The sequence below is a fragment of the Paramacrobiotus metropolitanus genome, unplaced genomic scaffold (genome assembly GCF_019649055.1).
Source record: "Paramacrobiotus metropolitanus isolate TYO unplaced genomic scaffold, Prichtersi_v1.0 Parri_scaffold0000191, whole genome shotgun sequence".
NCBI lineage: Eukaryota > Metazoa > Tardigrada > Eutardigrada > Parachela > Macrobiotidae > Paramacrobiotus > Paramacrobiotus metropolitanus.
The window spans coordinates 75,703-97,992 of NW_026570411.1; the positions used below are offsets into that span (position 1 = coordinate 75,703).

The 22,290-nt window shown below is 46.7% G+C and overlaps 3 protein-coding genes across 3 annotated transcripts; all 3 read left to right on the top strand.

Annotated features, from left to right (window-relative positions):
• Positions 1 to 494: 494 nt before the first annotated feature.
• On the top strand, positions 495 to 1,783 carry LOC129600734 (basic proline-rich protein-like). The gene is made up of 3 exons (XM_055499298.1): positions 495 to 666; positions 721 to 861; positions 957 to 1,783. The coding sequence occupies exons 1-3, from the start codon at positions 495 to 497 to the stop codon at positions 1,781 to 1,783; spliced, it is 1,140 nt and encodes a 379-aa protein (XP_055355273.1).
• A 2,089-nt stretch (positions 1,784 to 3,872) lies between these two features.
• On the top strand, positions 3,873 to 13,270 carry LOC129600730 (trehalase-like). Its single transcript, XM_055499293.1, has 8 exons — positions 3,873 to 4,292; positions 5,425 to 5,675; positions 5,827 to 6,172; positions 6,507 to 6,700; positions 6,799 to 7,121; positions 7,721 to 8,159; positions 12,173 to 12,383; positions 12,697 to 13,270. The coding sequence occupies exons 2-8, from the start codon at positions 5,491 to 5,493 to the stop codon at positions 13,036 to 13,038; spliced, it is 2,040 nt and encodes a 679-aa protein (XP_055355268.1). The 5' UTR covers positions 3,873 to 4,292; positions 5,425 to 5,490; the 3' UTR covers positions 13,039 to 13,270.
• LOC129600731 (cilia- and flagella-associated protein 36-like) lies at positions 13,092 to 18,758 on the top strand. Its single transcript, XM_055499294.1, has 10 exons — positions 13,092 to 13,233; positions 13,656 to 13,751; positions 13,839 to 15,223; positions 15,422 to 15,486; positions 15,893 to 16,003; positions 16,094 to 16,144; positions 16,361 to 16,650; positions 17,497 to 17,983; positions 18,334 to 18,442; positions 18,514 to 18,758. Exons 3-10 carry the CDS (start codon positions 14,836 to 14,838, stop codon positions 18,528 to 18,530), a joined length of 1,518 nt encoding a protein of 505 aa, XP_055355269.1. The 5' UTR covers positions 13,092 to 13,233; positions 13,656 to 13,751; positions 13,839 to 14,835; the 3' UTR covers positions 18,531 to 18,758.
• Positions 18,759 to 22,290: the final 3,532 nt, after the last annotated feature.

Genomic DNA, 22,290 nt, shown 5'->3' on the forward strand with positions numbered 1-22,290 from the left:
ATATTAAACGCTGCTTTAATTTGAGCAGCTCGCTGCCGTTTTGTATCCAGCACACCACAGCCGTAAACATGGTCCACGTTGAGTTGCTGTTTGGATGGACAGTCATTATGTTACGCGGCCGCACCCAGCCGGCAAACAGGTGCAATATGTAAAGGTCACGGGCACACTATTTTCTATGTTGCACTACATCTGGCTGATTGGAAATTTCCCTGGCAGGATTAGACGTAGCGATGGAGGTCGAATGTGTGGCAACAGCATCGGATAATACGTGCAAAATACCGGTTACTGGTCGGCGCGGCGTGTTAAGCCGGCCACGCCCCGGTCGTCCACATTGCAGCGGTAATGGCCGGGTCGGTTGCATAATTTTACGACCGTGCTACATCTCCGGCTGAACATCTTACGCGTGTTTATTGCCCATGAAAATGCGGCATTGACCTGGCAATTAGCTGCTTAACAGTGCTGCAGCAAAATTGGCCACTATAATTCCACACAAAATGCAAACCCTAGGAGCACACGGACCAAGGAGATTCTTCGTTTTTTTAACCAATGTTTGCCTCATCCTGGCCGTTCTGCATACGCCGGCGCGGATCGAGGCGCAGGCCATCCCGGGAATGCCGGGGCCGGGCGGCGCGTCTCCCAGCACCAGTTTTGTTCAGCAGCTCGGTGGTAAGTCCACGAATATAAAATTTTTTCCCCGCAACTGTAAGTTTTACCGGACAGGAATGATGGGAGCGGCCGGGCCACCCATGGAACCGCCACAAGGCACCATCCCTGCCATCCCGGACAACCGCGCCGGCCTCCTACCTTTTCCCCGTCCGGAAGCGGCGGCCGGCGCTCGACCTCCATTAGCCGCTCCTGGCGGTGATCCCGGACCTCGGCAACTGGGCTACGGACCTCCCGTTCCACCGGTCCCGCCCGGGGACTACACCGGCGACGCGGTGGACGCTCCGTACGAGCCGGAGCCCGTTGCCGCCGGCCCGCCCCCTCCGGGTGGTGCCTACCCCCGGAACCCGTGGCGGCGGCGTCCTCCTACGCCCCGCCCTACCCCGCCGCCGGGCCGTACCCGCCGGAACCCGCCCCGCCTTACCCCGCCAACCCCGTCGGCCCCTACCCGCCGGGACCGCCGCCCACCCCGGTGGACCCCGCCTACAACTACCTGTCCTCAGCGGCGGCCTACTACCCGCAGCCCGTTGACTACGCCACCTACTCCGTCCCGTACTACAATTACACAACCACAAACAACGTCGTCGACGGGCCCAAGGTCCTCATCGGCTACATCATCAACGTCACGGCCGCCAACCCCGCCGACATCGTCACGGCCACCCGCGGCGTCTTCCCCTACGGCACCTACCCGGCCGCCTACCAGCCGCCGCCGCCGCCGCGCCCCACCAACTACGTGCCCCTCCCGCCGCCCCAACGCCGGCCCTACCGCCGCAAACTCTCCTCCAAATCGCAGCCCATCCAGATCACGGTGCAGGCCGCGCCGCCCGCCGCCCCGGTGGTGGTGCCGGCGCCGGCCCCGGCGCCGCATCCCCCGTACTACGGGTACTACGACAGCGGCCGCTACCCGCAGTATCCGGGTGCGCCCGGCTACCGCGGTCGGCCGCCCGCGGGGGGCTACAATGACGGCTCGGCGGGGAGTGATCAGTTTGACGCCCTGGGCGGCAGCTACCTGCCGCCCGGGGACGACGACCAGTGGGCGCCGGCGCCGTCCAGCGCCTCGGCCGTTGCCACGGGAAAGGTCAGCAACGCGCCGTATAATTACTACCGCAACGGTCGATAGCCACCGGCAAATAAATTGTTTTTATTGTTGTTAACTCAAATATTTCACGTTGAACTCTGCCGGCGTGTTACTAAAAATTGGTTATTCGCTTTTTTTTGCCTTGGTTAAAAAGCCGGCATAATTTATTTAGAAGCTGTTCGGCAGAATGCTATAGGCCAGCGATTAAGGTCACTCACCCTCTGCAGATACACGAATGTGCAGCCGCGCATAAAATTACGCAGACATCCGAAGTAATACGATTGAGTACTTTAACGCAGGAGAAACGCAGTCGATGCGGGTTAGGTATATACCTCATAAACATAAACATAAGGCTTTTTCGCATAAACATAAAGTTTTTAAGAGAGTTTAAGCTTTATGTTTATGTGGGTAAGCTTTATGTTTATGTTTTTTATGTTTATGTTTATGTTTATGAGGTATATACCTAACCGTCGATGCGAATGCCGACAGTATTATTCACGGCGCCCACCCGCAGTTACCGGATCGTTCCAGCCAGACATACGATTACCATAGCAACATCCGGTCTACGTAATACAAACAAAATCACACAACAGCGCTGCATTACGTGGAGTTTACAAACAACATGATTCATCATTTTAACTAACAACACATCAGCATTTACTGACTTATTCGATTAAGTCTTAACTGGCTCGAAAAGAAGTCTTCATTAACTGACTTCTTTACGTCTACTGTACCTTAGATACTGTAAATTCTGTAGCATACCTATGTATAATTAATTGTAGTGTTCTAACAGTTCTCGTATATACAGCATAGCAAAGCGTTACGCACACAACGCATAATATGTTACGCATAATATCCTGCAATATTATTGAGTTAAGGGATTTGGCCCGGTACATAGCACCAAGTTCGTGTACATCCATTGGAACTTTCGCTGGTGCGCGCTCCAAAACACTTTTTTGCATTGCTTTATGGTATTTTGTAGCCAGAAGAATTGTATACCTAGGTGAAAAAAACCGTTTGCGCGCGCAACATCCGGTTGCAAAGTTATGAGGGTATCGAAATTCCAAAAAGTTTAAATGCATTCAGGTGTACCAAAAGTCTCATTTTGGACCGACCCCTTTCAAATTTTGCGCGTAAATGCTCATAACCATGAAGATCGTTTTGACACGGATCCAGACTTCTACGATTTTTTTCAAATTTTAAAATGGATTTTAAAATTTTTGAAATTCATTTTAAAATTTGAAAAACATGCTAGAACAGTGGATCCGTGTCAAAACGATCTTCATGGATATGTGCATTTACGTGCAAAGTTTGAAAGGGATCGGTCCATAATGAGACTTTTGGTACACCTGAATGCATTTAAACTTTTTGGAATTTTGTTACCCTCATAACTCCGCAACCGGATGTTGCGGGCGAAAACGGATTTCACGTCTATTTACGCCAATCATTTGGCTACACAATGTCAAAAAGCAACCCAAAAAAGTGTTTGAAGGTGCGCGAAAGCCAATATTCCCGTCAATGTACACGATTTTAGCGCTATGTACCGGGCCAAATCCCTTAATTGTTATTACAGTAAATGGGTGACTGGAGCGATTTTTTACTGTTCACTTAGATTTCTTTCGTCCACGCATTCCGCGATGCCGAGTCCAACGGGATAATCAAACAACGTTATGATTATTAAATAACTACTCTACATGCGTTACAGTACCTTAATTATTTTCACAGCTGATGTAATTCTAAAATCTAGCAAACACGTAAAATACCTACTCTCGTATACAAAATAAATGCTGTACTACTTAATAACGTACATAAATAAAAATAGTCAACAAACGACTAAAAATTACAGCTATACTTAATAAAGTGAATAAATAGACAGATACTCCTGCTTTAGCGTACGCAGACCTGTACAAAACACTCACCAATACCACAGTATTTTTATGAATGGCGAAATCGATTGTTCACCAATGCGTCGCTCGTCGGCGACGTTGGTGTTGCGCATTTACTACGTCATTGATCGAACGACAGCTGGCACGTGAAACTAGACATACACGCATGTCGCATGTGCCTGTCTGCCTGGTTTTTGGCACACAGATTATGCGCTCAGTGAAATAAAAATTATTAATTTTTATATTAATGGTATCAACGCAGTAACTACGCTTTTTAATTTGGGTGCTTGTCAGGTCAGTGTTTCGGGTTTTTCCGCGTTTTTCCGTGTTTTTCCGTGTTTTTCCGGGCCAGGCGCTCGACGACTATAGCGAGGTAGTTTATAGAAGGGCGAATTCCGGATGAAGATGCAGTAATCGTATGTTACTCCCGCGCTTTCCTGCTGCGTTGAGGATGTTCTAAGCCATCTTATACTGTAGTTCTTTATATACAATACTGCGGATTGCGCCAACGCCACAAGCGCTAACGTATTGCTCCATCCGTCGACGCACTGAGGCGGCAGTCGGCCGGCCGCTGGCCACGCCCCCGCCTATGCGGCCGCCCCCCGACTGCGTCTGCCGCTGATGGACACTAGTGTGCCCTGCGTCCTCTCCCCTGACCGCTACAGGTAAGCCCCTTCCGCAGGGCGGGCGCATAGACGATTAATGAGATGTTCTGGCTTTTATTTGTAAACGACGGCAGACGATTAATTATGACATGGGTTAGCGTGACCTTTCGATTATTTGCATACACGGCGGACGCGGCGGGCTTCCGACCCTGCATAAACCTCGACCGATGTACGTACTGATCCTGCCTGTAACAGACTGCAGTGCATTTCTAATTTTTGGTTCAGACTTACTGTAGTGAATGTGGTTGTATTCGCACTGTGCTTGCTGTAATCCCGCTGCACACTGATTTTTAATCTGCACGGATTTACGTAACCCACAGAGCCGCTGCATTCTCATTCTCTGTAAGGCTGTGTATAAGCCATACCCCTTGTTTTCCCCTCTAAACCAAAAACTAGGAAATGGATTGTAAGTTCGGCCGGCGGCGCTCGCACTGCGCCGGCTCAACGCACACGTGCAGCGACCGCGGCCGCGCTTAGTGCATCCCTTCACTCACTGAACAAATATTACAAACCGGCTAGTCTGCTTCTTCCATCGCTGGATGACGAGACGCATAGAATGATCACTTCCGGCGCGCCGGAAACGCCGGGCCGACCACACAGGCAGTCGCGAGACAACACTATCGCCGTTTAGTGTTGGCTGTCGAATGATAACGCATTGGCGCTGAACAGCATAACATGTAGCCTGGGGCGGCACTCTCCTCTGCGCTGTCATTTCCCGCATAAATCAGATAGACGGCGACTTGAGGGTCTTGAGTGCCTTTCAAGAGATCGGCGCGCCGGGAAGATTCCCGCCTGCCAGGATCAATCCCAACCGTAGCCTAACCGGCGGCAAACAAAAACGCTGCACAAACGTCTGCCCTTGTATAAAAGCATACCAAAATAGGCCGGACAAGGCATCCTGTCTTCCGCTCGACACCGGCATTTCTTCGTCCCTTTGTGCACTACATCATCCGCTCAGAAATTAAATTTTTTATCTTTTTGTACGTCTTTGAAATTTTTCCAAAGTATTTTAAGAGCGGTACCGCGTTTGCGCCACGAAAATTCAAAGCAGCGAGAACGTGTTCCCACGGTGCAGTCTATCGTGGGAAACACGGTAAATTTTATACTAATGTTGCTGTAATTCATCGATTAGACCGGCCCTGCCTCGCCCCACTACCTACAATCCCAACTGCCCCCTCCGCGGCGGCGGCACGGCACTATGCCGGCGCCGGGATCGTCGTTGCGTCGGTGGGCGTTCCTACCGTTTAATACGGCACTCTTCAACGCCGGTCAACGGAGGATTATTATTTTGCTAATGCCACTCCTGCTACGACTAACTGCCGCCGTTGAACAGCTCACCGAAGCCGATTCACAGCCCGACGACGCGGGACTGCCGTGTTCCAAGTAAGGCATCAGGAAAAAAAGCCGGTCAAACTTTGCTGTTTTCTTATGTTTTCTTATGTTTTCTCATGTTTTCGTATGCTTTCTTATACTTTCTTCGGCTCGTTGTTCAGAATACAGTTCCGTCTGAATTTTGTTGCAAATTCTTTGACAGCCCGGTGTACTGTTATGGAGAAATCCTGGACACGGTGCAGGGCATGCGCCTGCACAGCGACTCCAAGACCTACGTGGACCTGCCGCTGCGCCACCCGGTCAACGTCACGCTGGCGGCCTGGCAGAACCTGACGCAGGGCAACCTCAGCGCCGTGACGCCCGGCATGGTCTTCAGCTATCTGGCGGCCAACTACGACCCGCTGGACAACGACATCGCCGTCCACCCCCCGCTGGACTACCGCCGCTTCGGCCAGGGCGGCGTGCCCTTCGCCGAGAAGATCGCCGACCGCAAGCTCTTCGAGATGGCCCTCCGCATCCATAACAAGTGGCGCGACCTCGGGCGCAATGTACGTCTACCTGTAATTACAGCAAACAGCGGGTGACCTTTATTTTCCGGTTCCGATGACAGCCATTATCCAGCTAGTTTTATAATAAAAATAAATGAGAAAAATTAATTTATTGATTTACAAATTAGTTTTTGCGTCGATGGTAAATTAAAATTAATATCAAAATAAATAGCTAATATTCAACGTAATTTATCAACAAATTAATTTAATACTAATTTCCATAATAGGTATGCGGAATTAATTAGTAATGTTAATATGATGTTTTAGTTGAGATAATCAGTTAAAAATCTGTTGGCGTGAATGCGCGCGCTAATGATGACCTTTTATTACGCAGATCTCGCTGCACGCCCGTGATTTCCCCGAGCAGCACACGCTGATCTGGGTGCCGCACGCCTTCATCGTGCCGGGCGGCCGGTTCGACGAGATCTACTACTGGGACTCCTACTGGCTCATGCAGGGCCTCCTGGCCTCCAACATGCCCCACACCGTGCAGGGCATGCTCCGCAACTTTGCCTACCTCATCCACAAGTAAGCCAAAAGGTCACTCTTCCGGGCAAGGAAATACAACGCTTGTATTAAACAAAAAATTTGATTATTATTATTGTATAAGAAAATTATTTTTTTAGGTTCGGGCACTGCCCGAACGGTAATCGCATCTACTACCTGAAAAGGTCACAGCCGCCCTTCCTGGCGCTGATGCTGGACCTGTACCGCCTGCACTACAATGTGCCCAACCAGACCGACACGCTGCTGCTCATCAAGGAGATGCTGCCGGCATTGCAGAAAGAGCACGATTTCTGGATGAATAAACGGCGTATTGAAGTGTCGCACAACGGCAAGACATATCTCCTCAACGTTTATCGCGGCGACATTAAACATCCGCGTCCGGAGTCTTATCTGGAGGACCGGGAGACGGGCGAACGCTACAAGGAAGCCTATAATCAGACAGGTATGGGCGGCCGCATTATTTCTAACAAGGTAACAGCCGGCAAACACTGTAATGAAAAGTAAATACGAAAGCAAAAAAATAAAAAAAAGAAAAATCAGAAATGAAAACTGAATTTATGTCTGCGCCTTTTAAACCGAATGAAACCTTAAATTTTTAAATAGAAATTCACGCTTATATTTTTGAATAAATTTTCACGCCTAAATTTTTGAATAACATTCACGCATACATTTTTGAATAAAATTTACGCGTTAACGTTGGACCAAAATTCACGCGTATATTTTTGAAAAAATTTCACGCATACATTTTTGAATAAAATTTACGCGTTAACTTTGGACCAAAATTCACGCGTACATTTTTGATTAAAAATCCACGCTTACATTTTGAATAAAATGCACACACGCATGAATAGTCAAAAACGAAAAACGAAAACTGGAAATGAAAGATGAAAAAAGTATAAATTAGAAATATAAATAAGCAATCAAAATTGAATGTTGATAGATGGAAAAATTAAAAACAGTAAATAATTTAATTAAAAATTAAGTGCTAGAAATAGAAACGATAAATAAAGCATAAAAACGGATGAATATTGCTGTGTGCAGACGCAGCCTTCCTCTTCACGAACATCGCCGCGGCGGCCGAGAGCGGCTGGGATTTCAGCACGCGCTGGCTGGAGCGCCGTGAGGCCCCCTTCCACACCATCCGCACGGAGACCATCGTGCCGGTGGACCTCAACGCCGTCCTGTGTGCCGTGGAGCAGCGGCTGGCCATTTTCTACGAATTAACCGGCGACCCCGACACCGCCGAGCAGTTCCGGCAGCGGGCGCTGGACCGCGGCGACGCCCTGGAGGCCCTCTTCTGGAACGAGACGCGCGGCGTCTGGCTGGATTACGACAGTCGTCTGGGGCGCCAACGCGAGGAGTTCTACTTGAGCGGCGTCCAACCCATTTTCCACAAATGCAGCGGCCGCACCGTCGACGTCACGTCCACCGCCCGTATGCGGCAGGTTCTCAACTCGTTCGATCTGCGCAACATCACACGGTGCGTACAACGCAATTAGAAATGAAACAGCAAAAGGTCACGCGCTGCAAAAAAATATTTTTATTACAAATCTTTCTTTTATATGCAGTTTTTATTATTACGTACATAATTTACTGTATACCAAAATAAACTTCAATTTAAAATGAATCGACTACCAGTTTTGCAATGAATTAAATTTGATTACTGTAATAAATGGTACAATTTTTAATGAACTTAAATCGTATGCAAGAGAAAATGCGTGTAGCGGCGGTGCCGCTTACGTATGTACGAGTGCAGTTGTATGAGACGTACGGGTAGTACAGATTGCCCAGTTTAGGCTATTTAAGCGCAGCGACGACTAATGTGATGATGTCATTCTCTGGCTTTCTGAGATTTCGGTCTTGAATTAAAGAGAATCTGACCCGTAGTCGGGATTTCTGGTGTTTCTGTCCCCTAGTTCTAATAGAATGTAAGGAAATAGGGACTCCTTTATCCAACTACGCTACAATTGGCGCTCCTGGGTGCTACGGCGGTAGCCGACTTTTCGACGGCATGGACGTTTTCCATCGTGGATCCTGTATCTGCCTGGCAAGGACCGCGCAACCTCGCCGTGGAGGAGGCGAATCCGCAGTGGATATCCTTCCGTGACCGTGAATTTTCAGCCGAAGCAAGAGCATGAAGGATGGATGGATGGAGAGAAGTTTCTGTGCTGCTGATTTTCCTATTCTCAGGAGATACAGTGAGATAAATCTTCTTGAAAATTAATGATTTCCTTTTAATCAGGAGTGTGTCTAAAATCGCTGAAAATTTTCTTAACAGAAATATTAATGAATAAGTCTCGCAGTTAATTCCGGCTGTTTCCTGACATTTGTGAATTCACCGTAGATTTTAATTTTAAATTTAATTGTAATTGATTTACTTCTGTTTAGAATTTCTAGTTATTAGTGAATCCAGTTATGGGACAGGAATGCGAGAATTTTCAAAGATTTTATTTTAATGTTGTTTATTGAAAGGAAATTCAATTTACTGATAGTCTGAAATTTGCTGCGACTATTGGTTCCTTCATTCAGGATTGTTTTGAAAATGTTTTGTGCTGATAAAAAATTGGTTTTCCTACAGTGGGAATTAGAGGGTTATGTTGCCCTTTAAATGTTGGATTTTCTGAAGATTGAGATTTTGTCATAAAGCGTTTCCTTCAAGAGGAATTAAAAGGTGATACTGCTCTTTTAATCTTGAAATTCTACTGTTATTATCTGGTTTAATTGTGGAAATATCCTGATTAGGAGATAATGAAAATAAGAATTCGATTTTATAAAGAAATGAATATTCTGCGTTCAGAAATAATTCATTCATAATTTCCTGACAAGGAAGTAATCGCTGCTTAATGTCTGAGCGAGTGCGTCGGCCTGTCTGGCTGTATGGGGATTTCCAACCCGGATGCGATCTTATCTGCCTCGTGTCATGCCGCATTGTCCATGCCTTGCTTAACACGAGCCTGGACGGAAGCCGTCATTGGATGCCACGTGAAGCGCTCGTGTTCGAATGGAAAGATGACGTCACCGGATGGATTGCCGTACGGATGATGACCTGATGATTTTCCACATGCTATGGATCATGCGCTGTTTGCTTGGGAAGGGAATGAAGCCTGAGTTCACTGGTGAGGCGGTGATGATGGCGATGTGATGTGAAGTACCTTCTGGAATCCCGGGTGTTACCGAGGAGGAAGCAGATGAGTTTAATTATGATTATTAAGGGAGCAGATGGTGTTATAATGATGATGTATGTGATGATTTAATGGTTGTTATTCTATATTGTGAGAGTTTATTTGTGACGATGTTTTTCTGAAGAATTACGATGTTTGTGTGGAATATACAGTTAAGATCTTTTATTATTAATTTACGGAGAAAGGGGTCTTCCGCCCATGGTTGTTGTCTCTCTGTGTTAACGGCATTCCTGTTTTCCTATCCCGGAGAAAGGGGTAGTGTAGCGGCGGTGCCGCTTACGTATGTACGAGTGCAGTTGTATGAGACGTACGGGTAGTACAGATTGCCCAGTTTAGGCTATTTAAGCGCAGCGACGACTAATGTGATGATGTCATTCTCTGGCTTTCTGAGATTTCGGTCTTGAATTAAAGAGAATCTGACCCGTAGTCGGGATTTCTGGTGTTTCTGTCTCCTAGTTCTAATAGAATGTAAGGAAATAGGGACTCCTTTATCCAACTACGCTACAATTGGCGCTCCTGGGTGCTACGGCGGTAGCCGACTTTTCGACGGCATGGACGTTTTCCATCGTGGATCCTGTATCTGCCTGGCAAGGACCGCGCAACCTCGCCGTGGAGGAGGCGAATCCGCAGTGGATATCCTTCCGTGACCGTGAATTTTCAGCCGAAGCAAGAGCATGAAGGATGGATGGATGGAGAGAAGTTTCTGTGCTGCTGATTTTCCTATTCTCAGGAGATACAGTGAGATAAATCTTCTTGAAAATTAATGATTTCCTTTTAATCAGGAGTGTGTCTAAAATCGCTGAAAATTTTCTTAACAGAAATATTAATGAATAAGTCTCGCAGTTAATTCCGGCTGTTTCCTGACATTTGTGAATTCACCGTAGATTTTAATTTTAAATTTAATTGTAATTGATTTACTTCTGTTTAGAATTTCTAGTTATTAGTGAATCCAGTTATGGGACAGGAATGCGAGAATTTTCAAAGATTTTATTTTAATGTTGTTTATTGAAAGGAAATTCAATTTACTGATAGTCTGAAATTTGCTGCGACTATTGGTTCCTTCATTCAGGATTGTTTTGAAAATGTTTTGTGCTGATAAAAAATTGGTTTTCCTACAGTGGGAATTAGAGGGTTATGTTGCCCTTTAAATGTTGGATTTTCTGAAGATTGAGATTTTGTCATAAAGCGTTTCCTTCAAGAGGAATTAAAAGGTGATACTGCTCTTTTAATCTTGAAATTCTACTGTTATTATCTGGTTTAATTGTGGAAATATCCTGATTAGGAGATAATGAAAATAAGAATTCGATTTTATAAAGAAATGAATATTCTGCGTTCAGAAATAATTCATTCATAATTTCCTGACAAGGAAGTAATCGCTGCTTAATGTCTGAGCGAGTGCGTCGGCCTGTCTGGCTGTATGGGGATTTCCAACCCGGATGCGATCTTATCTGCCTCGTGTCATGCCGCATTGTCCATGCCTTGCTTAACACGAGCCTGGACGGAAGCCGTCATTGGATGCCACGTGAAGCGCTCGTGTTCGAATGGAAAGATGACGTCACCGGATGGATTGCCGTACGGATGATGACCTGATGATTTTCCACATGCTATGGATCATGCGCTGTTTGCTTGGGAAGGAATGAAGCCTGAGTTCACTGGTGAGGCGGTGATGATGGCGATGTGATGTGAAGTACCTTCTGGAATCCCGGGTGTTACCGAGGAGGAAGCAGATGAGTTTAATTATGATTATTAAGGGAGCAGATGGTGTTATAATGATGATGTATGTGATGATTTAATGGTTGTTATTCTATATTGTGAGAGTTTATTTGTGACGATGTTTTTCTGAAGAATTACGATGTTTGTGTGGAATATACAGTTAAGATCTTTTATTATTAATTTACGGAGAAAGGGGTCTTCCGCCCATGGTTGTTGTCTCTCTGTGTTAACGGCATTCCTGTTTTCCTATCCCGGAGAAAGGGGTAGTGTAGCGGCGGTGCCGCTTACGTATGTACGAGTGCAGTTGTATGAGACGTACGGGTAGTACAGATTGCCCAGTTTAGGCTATTTAAGCGCAGCGACGACTAATGTGATGATGTCATTCTCTGGCTTTCTGAGATTTCGGTCTTGAATTAAAGAGAATCTGACCCGTAGTCGGGATTTCTGGTGTTTCTGTCTCCTAGTTCTAATAGAATGTAAGGAAATAGGGACTCCTTTATCCAACTACGCTACATGCGTAAGTACTGTACGTTAATTTCATTTTGCCATAAACTAAAGACCCTTGTTGAAATAACTAAAATCATGCGATATTGTACAGGTATCCCGGCGGTTTTCCCACGTCGAGCTACTTCTCGGCGACCAACTGTTGCCAGTGGGACTTCCCCAACGCCTGGGCGCCGCTGCAGCTCATGCTCATCGAGGGCTTCGCGCACAACCCCGAGATGCGCTCGCAAGCGCTGGCCTGGGCGCAGATCTGGGTGAAGGCGCTCTACGACGGCCACGCCGGCCACGGACACTTCTACGAAAAGGTCACCACCACTAAAACTGTAACATAGCTAAATTAAATTTTTACTAAATTAATTTTTCTTATAATTGCGTTATTTGCGATACACTATTAAAATTTATCAATTTTATTAACTTATCCCAAAGAATTTAAATAGCACGCGATTGTGTGTGCAGAGTAAAATACGGAAAGACCACCGGCATGTCTAACTATATATAAAAAAAACTAAATGTCGTTGATCATAAAACGTTGTATTTAAATTTCCCAGTAGGATAAAATTCGTTAAACGTTGTATTTAATTAACGGTAAAAATAACGAGCGATTTTCTTCATGTACAGTACGACGTGCGGGAACCGGGGGAGTTCGGGTTCGGCGGGGAGTACGTGGTGCAGGAGGGCTTCGGCTGGACCAACGGCGGCCTGCTGCGCCTCCTGGAGATGTTCCCCACCGAGCTGCGCGTCCGTCCCGCCAACGCCAGCCTCCGCGCACTCTCCGGCGAGGCGGCCGCTCAAACTTCGCGGGCGTCGCTGGACAGCCGCGCTTCCCCGTGCATCTGGACGTGGATGCGGCGGATGGGTGTGCAGTGCGTGCTCCCGGCACTGGTGGTCTACGGCCTGGCTGCGGAGCTCCTGAGCGGCGTCTATTCGCCCTCCGGGTGGCGGCTACTGCGCTGCTTCTAATGCTCGACGCGATACACCCGTCGTTGACCTTTCTACCTGGATCTTCCCTTGGTTGTCTTCCCCTGTTGTTGGCACTCGCAGTCTCTTTTGAAGAAGGACGGTGTAGAATTACCGGTGACCCGCAATTCAGTTACCGTATAATCTTTTTGGATACATGTCTCGTTTCAGAAAAAAGTGCGTCACCTGTTATGTTGTGTAAGTGAAAGTCTGAAAAAAGAAAATACCTAACCTGCCACAAGTATAGCCGGTACAGTCGTACTGCATGGTAGAACCGCAAGTTTAAAGTGACCTTAAAAAATACAGTTAATTACTGATCAAAAAATAACTGACCATTACTAAGACCATCGAATCAATAAATTCTACAAAGTTTCACAATTACTGTACTGTAATCAGCTCCCAGTAGAAGTACGAGTACTCGTATACATAATGTGATCATGTCACTAGTGTGCGCACCATCTGTACATTATCCGAGCATCTCCACATACAGACTTTCGTATAATATAATAAATTGATCGAATTATTAGCACAATACATGAAAAGCAACTAAATAAAAACCATAAGGATAATCTACACGATAATAAAAGATCAAAGTTTCTTAACGCATTTTTCGTGTACAGATACGACTGCGCACTGCACAGTACTCACCTTGTTTTAACTCCAAAGAAGAGTAACCGTAAAATCTACCAATTTCTTGACGATTACATATATTAACGGTGAGTGCAAATAATTTATAAAGTGTAATCATACATGAACAGTACATTTATTGCCGGTATGTACTGTATAACAATTACGTATTGCAGACGTGTTCAAGCCGGGTGATTGATTTCTTGCGCAACGGTACAGGTAGTGTAAAGGTACAGGTACAGGTAGTACAGGTAGTCGCTTTTGGCGCTTGCAAAGCAGCAACTATGCCAAATGCACGTAACGCGTAAAGAGTGGGGCGTAGCGGGTCGTGGTATGGAGTTTCGCGTAACCCATTAATCTGTACAATACATATACTACACGTACAGTACATACATGCACAGTGCACTGTGCAAACTGCTTTGAGAAATTGTGAGCACGCGGTTGCGCGCGATCTGTTTGGCAAATTAAGGCCCAAACAGGCAGCAACAGGATGGTCGATGGGATGATCCGGATGGGAGCAAGTACATCGATCGGCATGCGTCTTACCTGGTGTGTATACAAATACGTCCCCACCGCGTACCTAGTACAAATCCCTGCTTACAACTGCCTCAAACGAAGCTATAGTCCTGTTATATAAAGCGCGGCACCTGCAGCATAAACACTCGTCTTCTATCATCCCGGTTACCTGGTCGTCCAGCCAGTATAAACACCCATTAACCCGTGCGCGTCGTTCGGTAAAGAGCTGCTGATGGTATTGATTGTCTGCGCGACAGGATCGCTGTTGTGTCGCTCGTTATTCCTCCTAATCACCGCCATCACGCACAGGCACCTGTTAATAACTGTACTGCGCATTCAACGCGACACGTTACAATATAATTATCTCTCACTCTACCGTACATCCTTAGTGTTGTATTTTCTTCATCGTCATCCTAAATAATTCTGTCTCGAACCTAACAACGGCTGAAATTCGCTTCAAACCGTTTCACTGCCGATCAATTCCAGTTCTTCACGTCCAGTATTCGTTGTACATCGTTAGTGTTTTATTCCCCTCGTTGTCATCCTAAATTAATTCTGTCCCGGACGCTTATACAAGGACTGAATTTTGCTTCGTGTAAACCATTCACTGCCGATCAGTTCCAGTTCTTCACGCACAGCATTCGACGCGATTTAATTATGCCCTTCCACCTCGGTTTCGGGAAGAAGCCCGCCGCGCCGCCGGCGACCGTCCAGGCCAGTGCGCCGTCCTCGTCCGACGGCAGCAGCGAGCAGGTGGCCGGCAGCGGCAGTGGCAGCCGGGAGAACCTCCTGCCGGCGTCCCGCCCAGGCCCGGGACGGCGCCGCTCCCGCGATCAGGACCCCGGAGCGATGCCCACTGTCGTCACGGCGCCGGCCAGCAGTCTCCCGGCCGGCGGTGCCGGCAGCAGCGGGACCGCCGCGGCGCTGCGGGAGGCGGTCAGCCATTCGGGCGCTGTCGCCGAGTTTATGCCGCGACTGATGCATCTCCTGCAGTCGCCGCACTGGATCAGCTGTATCGACGAGTTCATGGAGAACGAGTGCATCGGTACGAACTACAGCGGAAGCTGTTTTATTAAAACGGCTGTGTAAAAAAATAAACAGAAATAAGAACATGTGGAATAAATAAATAGATAAATAATATGGATTAAATAAATACATATGGAATAAATAAATAAATAGAAATAAGAACATATGGAATAAATAGATGTTTCTGTAGGCTAAATTATTAACTGTGTTGTTGCAGTTTTTGAGGCGGACGTGGCGGAGCACGAGCTGTACCGGCAAGTGTTCCACAACTACAAATCAATGGTAAACTATTAAATTATACGCAGTTTATAAGTATTTTTCCACCAACAAAAAAAGCAAACGTATCAGCGGCAAACATACATATATTAAATATGCACCACTGCTCGTATGCACCAACAAACTTAGTAAACAAAACAAATACAACAATAATAAAAACAATTATGCCAGAATAATAAATAATACCAAGTATGGACTATGGAGTAACAATATTATAGTCTATCGATAACAATACTGTACATGTAATTCTATCAGTACACATGTACATATAATACAAGCAGGTAACACCGTAAAATAAAATTAAATTGATCATGAATAATTTTAAATTAATTTTAAAATATAGTATATTATATATATATATATATAGTATAATATTTCATATAATATACTGTATAGCGCCGCATTAATACAGATTGACAAGCTGCTGCTGGAGTACCGTATGTCGATGAAGACGCCGCCGGAAGTGCTATGGGACGCCGTGCACCTGGCCATGACCGACACGCACACTAACGCCGTTACTAAGGCATGTATCGTCGGCACTTATAATAATAATAAAAACCAATCCAATATTTCCAGTTACATATTAATTGTATAATAATGTTAATTATTTCAGGAATTGCTGCAGCCGTTGGTTTTCTATGAAAACTACCAAATCTTCAAGCAGGTACGTCATGTGCCGTGTAATTAAGCAGCCTGAAAGCCGGCTGTATGAGCGTAATCAAGTCCTTGAAGTACCAATACCGGTTATACAAACTCTTCCGGCTAGCTTGCTACGTGACTAACAATGCGCGTACCTTTAGGCTCAAGTGTTGACGTGCACGGATTTTCTTATGCTTTCTTAGGTTTTCTTATGCTTTCTTATGTTTTCTTACGTGCACAGGCGATGGTGAGCCAGAACATCCAGATGCAGCTGTACGCGCTGGAGTCCATCCAGCGCCAGACCGGTCTGTCGCCCTTCCAGGGCACCCTGCCATCGCGGTCGGCCGGCGCCAGCGGGACGCCTGTCGCGGGACAGCCTCCCAACCCGGGTGACCCCCCTTCCGGCGCGGCACTGCCGCCGTCAACACCGCACGAGGACGGCGCGGCGCAGCTGAAACAGCAGCTGTACGCGCTCCTGCGCCAGTGGCAGCAGCAGGACGACGATGACGCGCTACTGCAGCAAGTCCTCCGGTAAATCGTAATTTTCTCAACTTCTTTTACACGATTTAATTAATTTATATTCAGTTTTATAAAATGAATTAATTTATATTAAGCTACAGATAATAAATAAATATATTTATTATTTGAATAAGTAAGAATTTAATTAATATGAATGCGTAGTCAAGAGTTATTATTTAAAATGTGATGGAATTTATGTCCCATAAAGCGATAACATTATCAAGAGTCAGTTCCACTTTACACAGTACCAATAACAGAAGCTGCGTTACCTCTTTGAATTGCTAAAGAAATATTCTGCCTTAAAAAGTCATGGAGCGAATCTCGCCTGTCTGTAGCTCAACCCTCTTTCCGACTTGTTTGACCAGCTTTTTGGCTGATGAACCCCGGCTTCCGAAAGTTTCGAATCCGTTTCGAATAACATTAGAATTTAAAACTGGTTTAATATTATTTTATGACAAATAAATGTTTATTATTTTCTACTGTTGATTAAAGATGACTTTTATTAAATATATAATTATTAATTATTTAATAAATATTCCTCATCTTGTGGGTGACCTTTCTGGCTGCCTCTTCGTCGTAAATGGTAAGCGACAACGCCGTTAGACAGACAAACCGGCAAACACGTATATCCGCTTACCAACCGCGAGCTATTTATAATCCCTTAATTAATTGCATCACATCGGCGTCTGGCAGAACGTGCCTGCCGGTGCTGTCTTTGTTACCCCGGCACACACTCATCCTGATTAATTTCCGTGTACAACGTTGGCGGCTGACGTGCGCCAACGAAAGGCGACACGATGTTTGCGCGGCCGTATAAAGGTCACGCGTAAGTGATTCCAGTGTTGTGCTGTTGTACAGGGAGTCGGCGGAGGAGTACGAGGAGATCCAGCGGCGCATCCGCGACGAGGAAGCGGCCATCGAGCGGGCCCTCCGCGAGTCGGAGCGGCTGGCGGCGCTGCTGGCCGACAGCCAGGCCCGGGTGTCCGTCCACGACCTGCGCGGGATGCTGGAGCAGGTGGAGGCGCTGGAGGTGGTCCACGAGGAGTCGGAGGCCGAGTTGGTGGCGGTCGGGGCGCCTCCGCCGTCGGAAGGGGATGCCGGGACCGCCCGGGTCCCCTCCCCGCCCGGGGTCCGGCGCGCGGAGGCGGTGCCGGTGAAGAGCGCCAGCGGGAGCGTGACGTCCATCGCCAAGGCGGCGCTGGCCGAGCAAGACGCCGACAGCTTCGTCAGCGCCAAGCAGTTCATCAGCGCCGAGGAGCTGCACCGCCGCCAGGAGTTCCTGCGCGCGCAACGCCAGCGCCTGCAGACCAAGAAGGACCAGCTGCGCGCGGCCAGCGAAATGCAGGTAAATCGTCATTCTAGCCTCAAATTTTGCCGCCAGCTGACCAGATAGAACTACAATGTAGACGCTTCGTTTTAAAGCATCATGCGCAAACCGGCGCTCCTCTGTTCGCACTTCGCACCCAGTGCTGGCGACTTATCCGCAGTAATATTGGCTGTGTTCCCTGTTGCACAATGTTATTTGATTTTATTCATAAATTTTCGAAGTAAGAAAATTGAATAATATAATCAGAAAAAACCTAAGAAAACCTAAGAAATGCAATCAGTCAATGTTTGAAAATGCGAACGACAGACTGACTACCCTAGGCGATGACAATTTTTTTATTCGCATGAGTTACTTAAGAACATTTGCAGGCGGATGCCGAGCGGAAGCGGATGCTGCAAGGTCAGGCTGGAGGCGAAGCCACGGCGCAGAAGAGCAGCCGCAAAGTTCTGGCCGAAAAGCTGAAGGCGGAAGTAGCAGGTAGGAGCTTATCTAGCCGCCCCTGGCAGTTGCGTGTAATGCTAGTAATAACCGGTTGTATGCTGTTACAGAGCATCCCTCGACGTAGGCGGTTGGCATAGCGTCGCAGAAGATTACGCTCCACGGTTATACAGAGCGCGGAAGCCGATTTGCCGGGCATCACGCTCATTGGCTGCTTAAATTGTTAGCTTGACCGTCCGTCCTGGCAGTGGCGTCTTTCTTGCAGAAAGCATGACGTATCTGTAGTCGGTAGTTCGCAATGATGGAAGCGAAGCGGTTAACACTCTGTAATCATTTCCAATAAACAACGAATTAAGCTGGTTTAATTTCCAGGTTAATCGTTATTTTTCTTACCGCTATATTACAAATTCTGACAGAGTGGGGCACAGTAGGGACTGTGACAAATCGGAAAGCCACAAGCGCAGACTTGACTACTACGCTACGCGCCTGTATATATACTACTAACTATTGTGTTATTAAAATTATTAATCTTCGACGGACATGTTTGTGCAGCGCATTCCTAAGTAAACATAGGAACTCACCGGTTTATTCAGGCAGTGGCCAACTAACATACAGATCTTGCTCCTTGATATACGATTTTTACCTGACTAAGGTCACGACGTCTTCTATGAAGTTTTTTTTTCACGGCGGGTCTTCATCCCGTCATATCGCGACATATCGTGTGATTTAGCTACCCTGCATCTTCCATGTATCCTCCTCAATTTTCTGCTGCCTGTTTCTCCATTGCCGTATATCTTGCTATATATTTTCCAAACGTGACTACAATATTATTAATACCTTTTATATATCCACATTTCCGCTTACAGTATGCTTCTCTTCGGGCACTAGTAACGGAACTTTACCGTAGCCCTACCTTCAGGAAGCGGCATGACTTGATTTAGAAAGTGGATCACATAATGTTGCATCACAACAATACGACCGATAATAATAATACCTGGATGCAAATAGAAGTTATAGAACCAACCTGAATCTGACTGTACAGAGTATTCTTGTTAACGCGCAACATGATTATACGACCGACACGCTAGGCTTCTTAAAATCACAAACACGTAGTGCACAAACTGCGCAGGCTAGCGTTTAATGCCGGCATTTGCAAGTGTAATGCAGTCTCACTGGCGACTTGGACGATAAATTCCCTGCATCCAGCAGGTGCGCCTCCCTTCCTGTGGACTGAATGAAAGCGAGAATACATAAAAAGGACGACAACCGGACAATAAGGTTCCGCACTCCGTTGATTCAGCATTGTTGCCGGTCGGCTTTAATTGCGTAATACCATATTTGCTGTTGACCGTGACCTTTATTTATTTGGTCAGCCGCTGGTATTGGCGTTTGCCGTTGCGGCGAATACAGTACGATGTCTGGTCTCTTTGCCTTTCTACGCCGTTTGGTGGTGAGCTTATTCCTGCTAACGGCCCACGCTGCGCTAGTCACGGTGGACTGGTTGGACCTGGCTGTCAATGGAACAGTGGATTACCAGCGCGGTTGCTCGCAGCTCAAGTACAACCCGGTGTTATCCTTCGTAACCAATGCCTACTCGCAGCTGTCGGCCGTCACGGCGTTCGGCATCCTAACCGCATCGCTATGGTTCCATCACCAACAGCGTAAAACCTACCGAATCCTACGTGATTTCGCGGTGGACGATCCCGCCTCCCCTCCTCCCGCGCCCAAGACCCGTCGCCCACGCAAGCGCGTTCTAATTGCGGCGCTGGGGCCGACGGCCGTCCTGCTGGCCACAGTGTGTCTGGCGGCCACGAAGCCGATTCTGGACAACATCACCAACACCACCACCGTTCATTACGCCGTCTTCCCACTGCCCACCGTCGTCCTGGAGTCCTGGGCGGCCGTCATGGCCACCGTCAACGGCCTCGTTGTCTACGGGACGTTTGCCGGCATCTGTCTGGTCTTTCACGGCTACAATCAGGCCGTCAGCCGCGTATTAGACGGACTGACCATGTTGACGCAACGGCTGAACGGCATGTCCGGCCAGCAGCTCCTCCTGGTCGTACGTCGCTATTCCCCGGCCTTTAAAAAACTCACCCGGATATACCAGAAAATGGAATCGTGTCTGGGCGTCCCGCTGCTGCTGATCACCGTGGCCAGTTTCGGCTCGTTTGCGCAGACGATCGCTCAAATTCTGCTGGACGCCGACGCTTTCAAGAATCCCCAGTTGCCGGTTGTCCTGGGTGCGCATAATGTCATGCACGTCTGGATATCGCTGGCTACGATTCACCTCGCGGAAACATCCGGCAAAAAGGTATGCGTGAATGACCTTGCTTTCGGTAGCAGCACAACCAGTAATACTTATTGAAAATTTATGCTGCTCATTCCGTCGTTTTATTTGGCTGCCGATACGAAGAATAATTTTGCATTTTATGTTTTTACGGTTAGCCTCAAGTTTCCTGTTGGGTGCAGTGTGCTATACCGTTACGTCTTGTACTGGGGCTAGCCCGCGTTATAGTTTTATCGCTTCTAATATTAATTCTGATCGAAATATTGCCGTGTTGTTGCTGCTTGGGACCGAACCGACAAGCAGTTTACCCAAATCATTAGGTATGTGTGTACACTGTGCTGGTTTTTTAACATTGAGAAAGCTTGTGTGTTTGTTTAGATCTCGTACTGAAGTATTCGCTAAACTGTTTCCTATGCAGTTGTGCTTGTAAGGAAAATGGCCCGGTACATAGCGTCAAATATGGGGTTCATACAAGAAAACTTTCGCTTTCGCGCACTCCAGATCACGTTTTTGTAATACTTGATGTCATTCTTAAGCTAAATAATTTGTATACATCGTCCTGAAAACCGTTTTGCGCGCACAACATCCGGTTGCCGAGATATGGCGTATTAAAATGGGCGAAAAGTTTAAAAGCATTGTTGTGTACCAAAAGTCTGGTTATTACCCGATCTTCTTGAAACTTTTGCTATAAAGACACGTGGCCATAAACTGGGAAGTGAACCAATTTCAGGTTCATAGCACTTTTACCTTTAAAATGAATTTTAACATTTTTAAATCTTCTTTTAAAATCGGAAAAAAATGCTATGGATCTGATATTGGTTCACTTTCGACTTTACGGCCATGTGTCTTTTATAGCAAAGTTTCAAGAAGATCGGGTAATAACCAGACTTTTGGTACACAATAATGCATTTAAACTTTTCGCCCATTTTAATACACCATATCTCGGCAACCGGATGTTGCGCGCGCAAACGGTTTTCAGAATAACCATACTATTACTAAACATACCCTAGTATTTAGTAGTATTATGGAACAACGTATACAAATCATAATTATAGCTTTGGAATGGCTAATTTGGAGTGCACGAAAGTGAAAGTTTTAGTGCATGTATTCCATTTTTGGCACGACTGATCATACGACTGATACGGATAATTTGTATCGTATGCACCATGCAATGCCTGCAAAAGCCTTTACAATAATAAACCTACCCTAGTAGGCCGTGCTGCGCTGTATAAACACCCGTAGCCTTGTACTTGCTGCATACTCTGTACACACGAACTCTAGACAGTATTATTTACGTACAGCACTTACGCACATTAAGTAATAATATACAATAGTGATGCGTACTGTAGCCGCGCGATGAGTTTGCACCACAGAGTCTGGTATACGGGAATCATCGCACACGCTGCAGCACACTCTGCATAGCATTGGCAGGGGGTAGACTGCGGCCGGATCTGATAGTGGTGCAAACTCATCGCGCGGCTACAGTATTTAAAATTTATCGTATCCTTTTTGTTGAGCCACACCGTACTGACGGGATGCTGGCAAATGAAATTTTAATACGGTACTGTCCAGTGTCCAACCGTCCAAGCATACCAGG

What these genes read in the sequence shown, in the direction of transcription:
- LOC129600730 (XM_055499293.1), top strand. Translation starts at nt 5,491, where the DNA reads ATGCCGGCGCCGGGATCGTCGTTGCGTCGGTGGGCGTTCCTACCGTTT. An exon ending in GGAAGCCTATAATCAGACAG is followed by an intron (nt 7,122 to 7,720) that starts GTATGGGCGGCC and finishes TGCTGTGTGCAG; the next exon opens with ACGCAGCCTTCCTCTTCACG. An exon ending in GATCTGCGCAACATCACACG is followed by an intron (nt 8,160 to 12,172) that starts GTGCGTACAACG and finishes GATATTGTACAG; the next exon opens with GTATCCCGGCGGTTTTCCCA.
- LOC129600734 (XM_055499298.1), top strand. Translation starts at nt 495, where the DNA reads ATGCAAACCCTAGGAGCACACGGACCAAGGAGATTCTTCGTTTTTTTA. An exon ending in TTTTGTTCAGCAGCTCGGTG is followed by an intron (nt 667 to 720) that starts GTAAGTCCACGA and finishes TTTACCGGACAG; the next exon opens with GAATGATGGGAGCGGCCGGG. An exon ending in TCCATTAGCCGCTCCTGGCG is followed by an intron (nt 862 to 956) that starts GTGATCCCGGAC and finishes GCTCCGTACGAG; the next exon opens with CCGGAGCCCGTTGCCGCCGG.
- LOC129600731 (XM_055499294.1), top strand. Translation starts at nt 14,836, where the DNA reads ATGCCCTTCCACCTCGGTTTCGGGAAGAAGCCCGCCGCGCCGCCGGCG. An exon ending in ACACTAACGCCGTTACTAAG is followed by an intron (nt 16,004 to 16,093) that starts GCATGTATCGTC and finishes TAATTATTTCAG; the next exon opens with GAATTGCTGCAGCCGTTGGT. An exon ending in ACTACCAAATCTTCAAGCAG is followed by an intron (nt 16,145 to 16,360) that starts GTACGTCATGTG and finishes TTACGTGCACAG; the next exon opens with GCGATGGTGAGCCAGAACAT.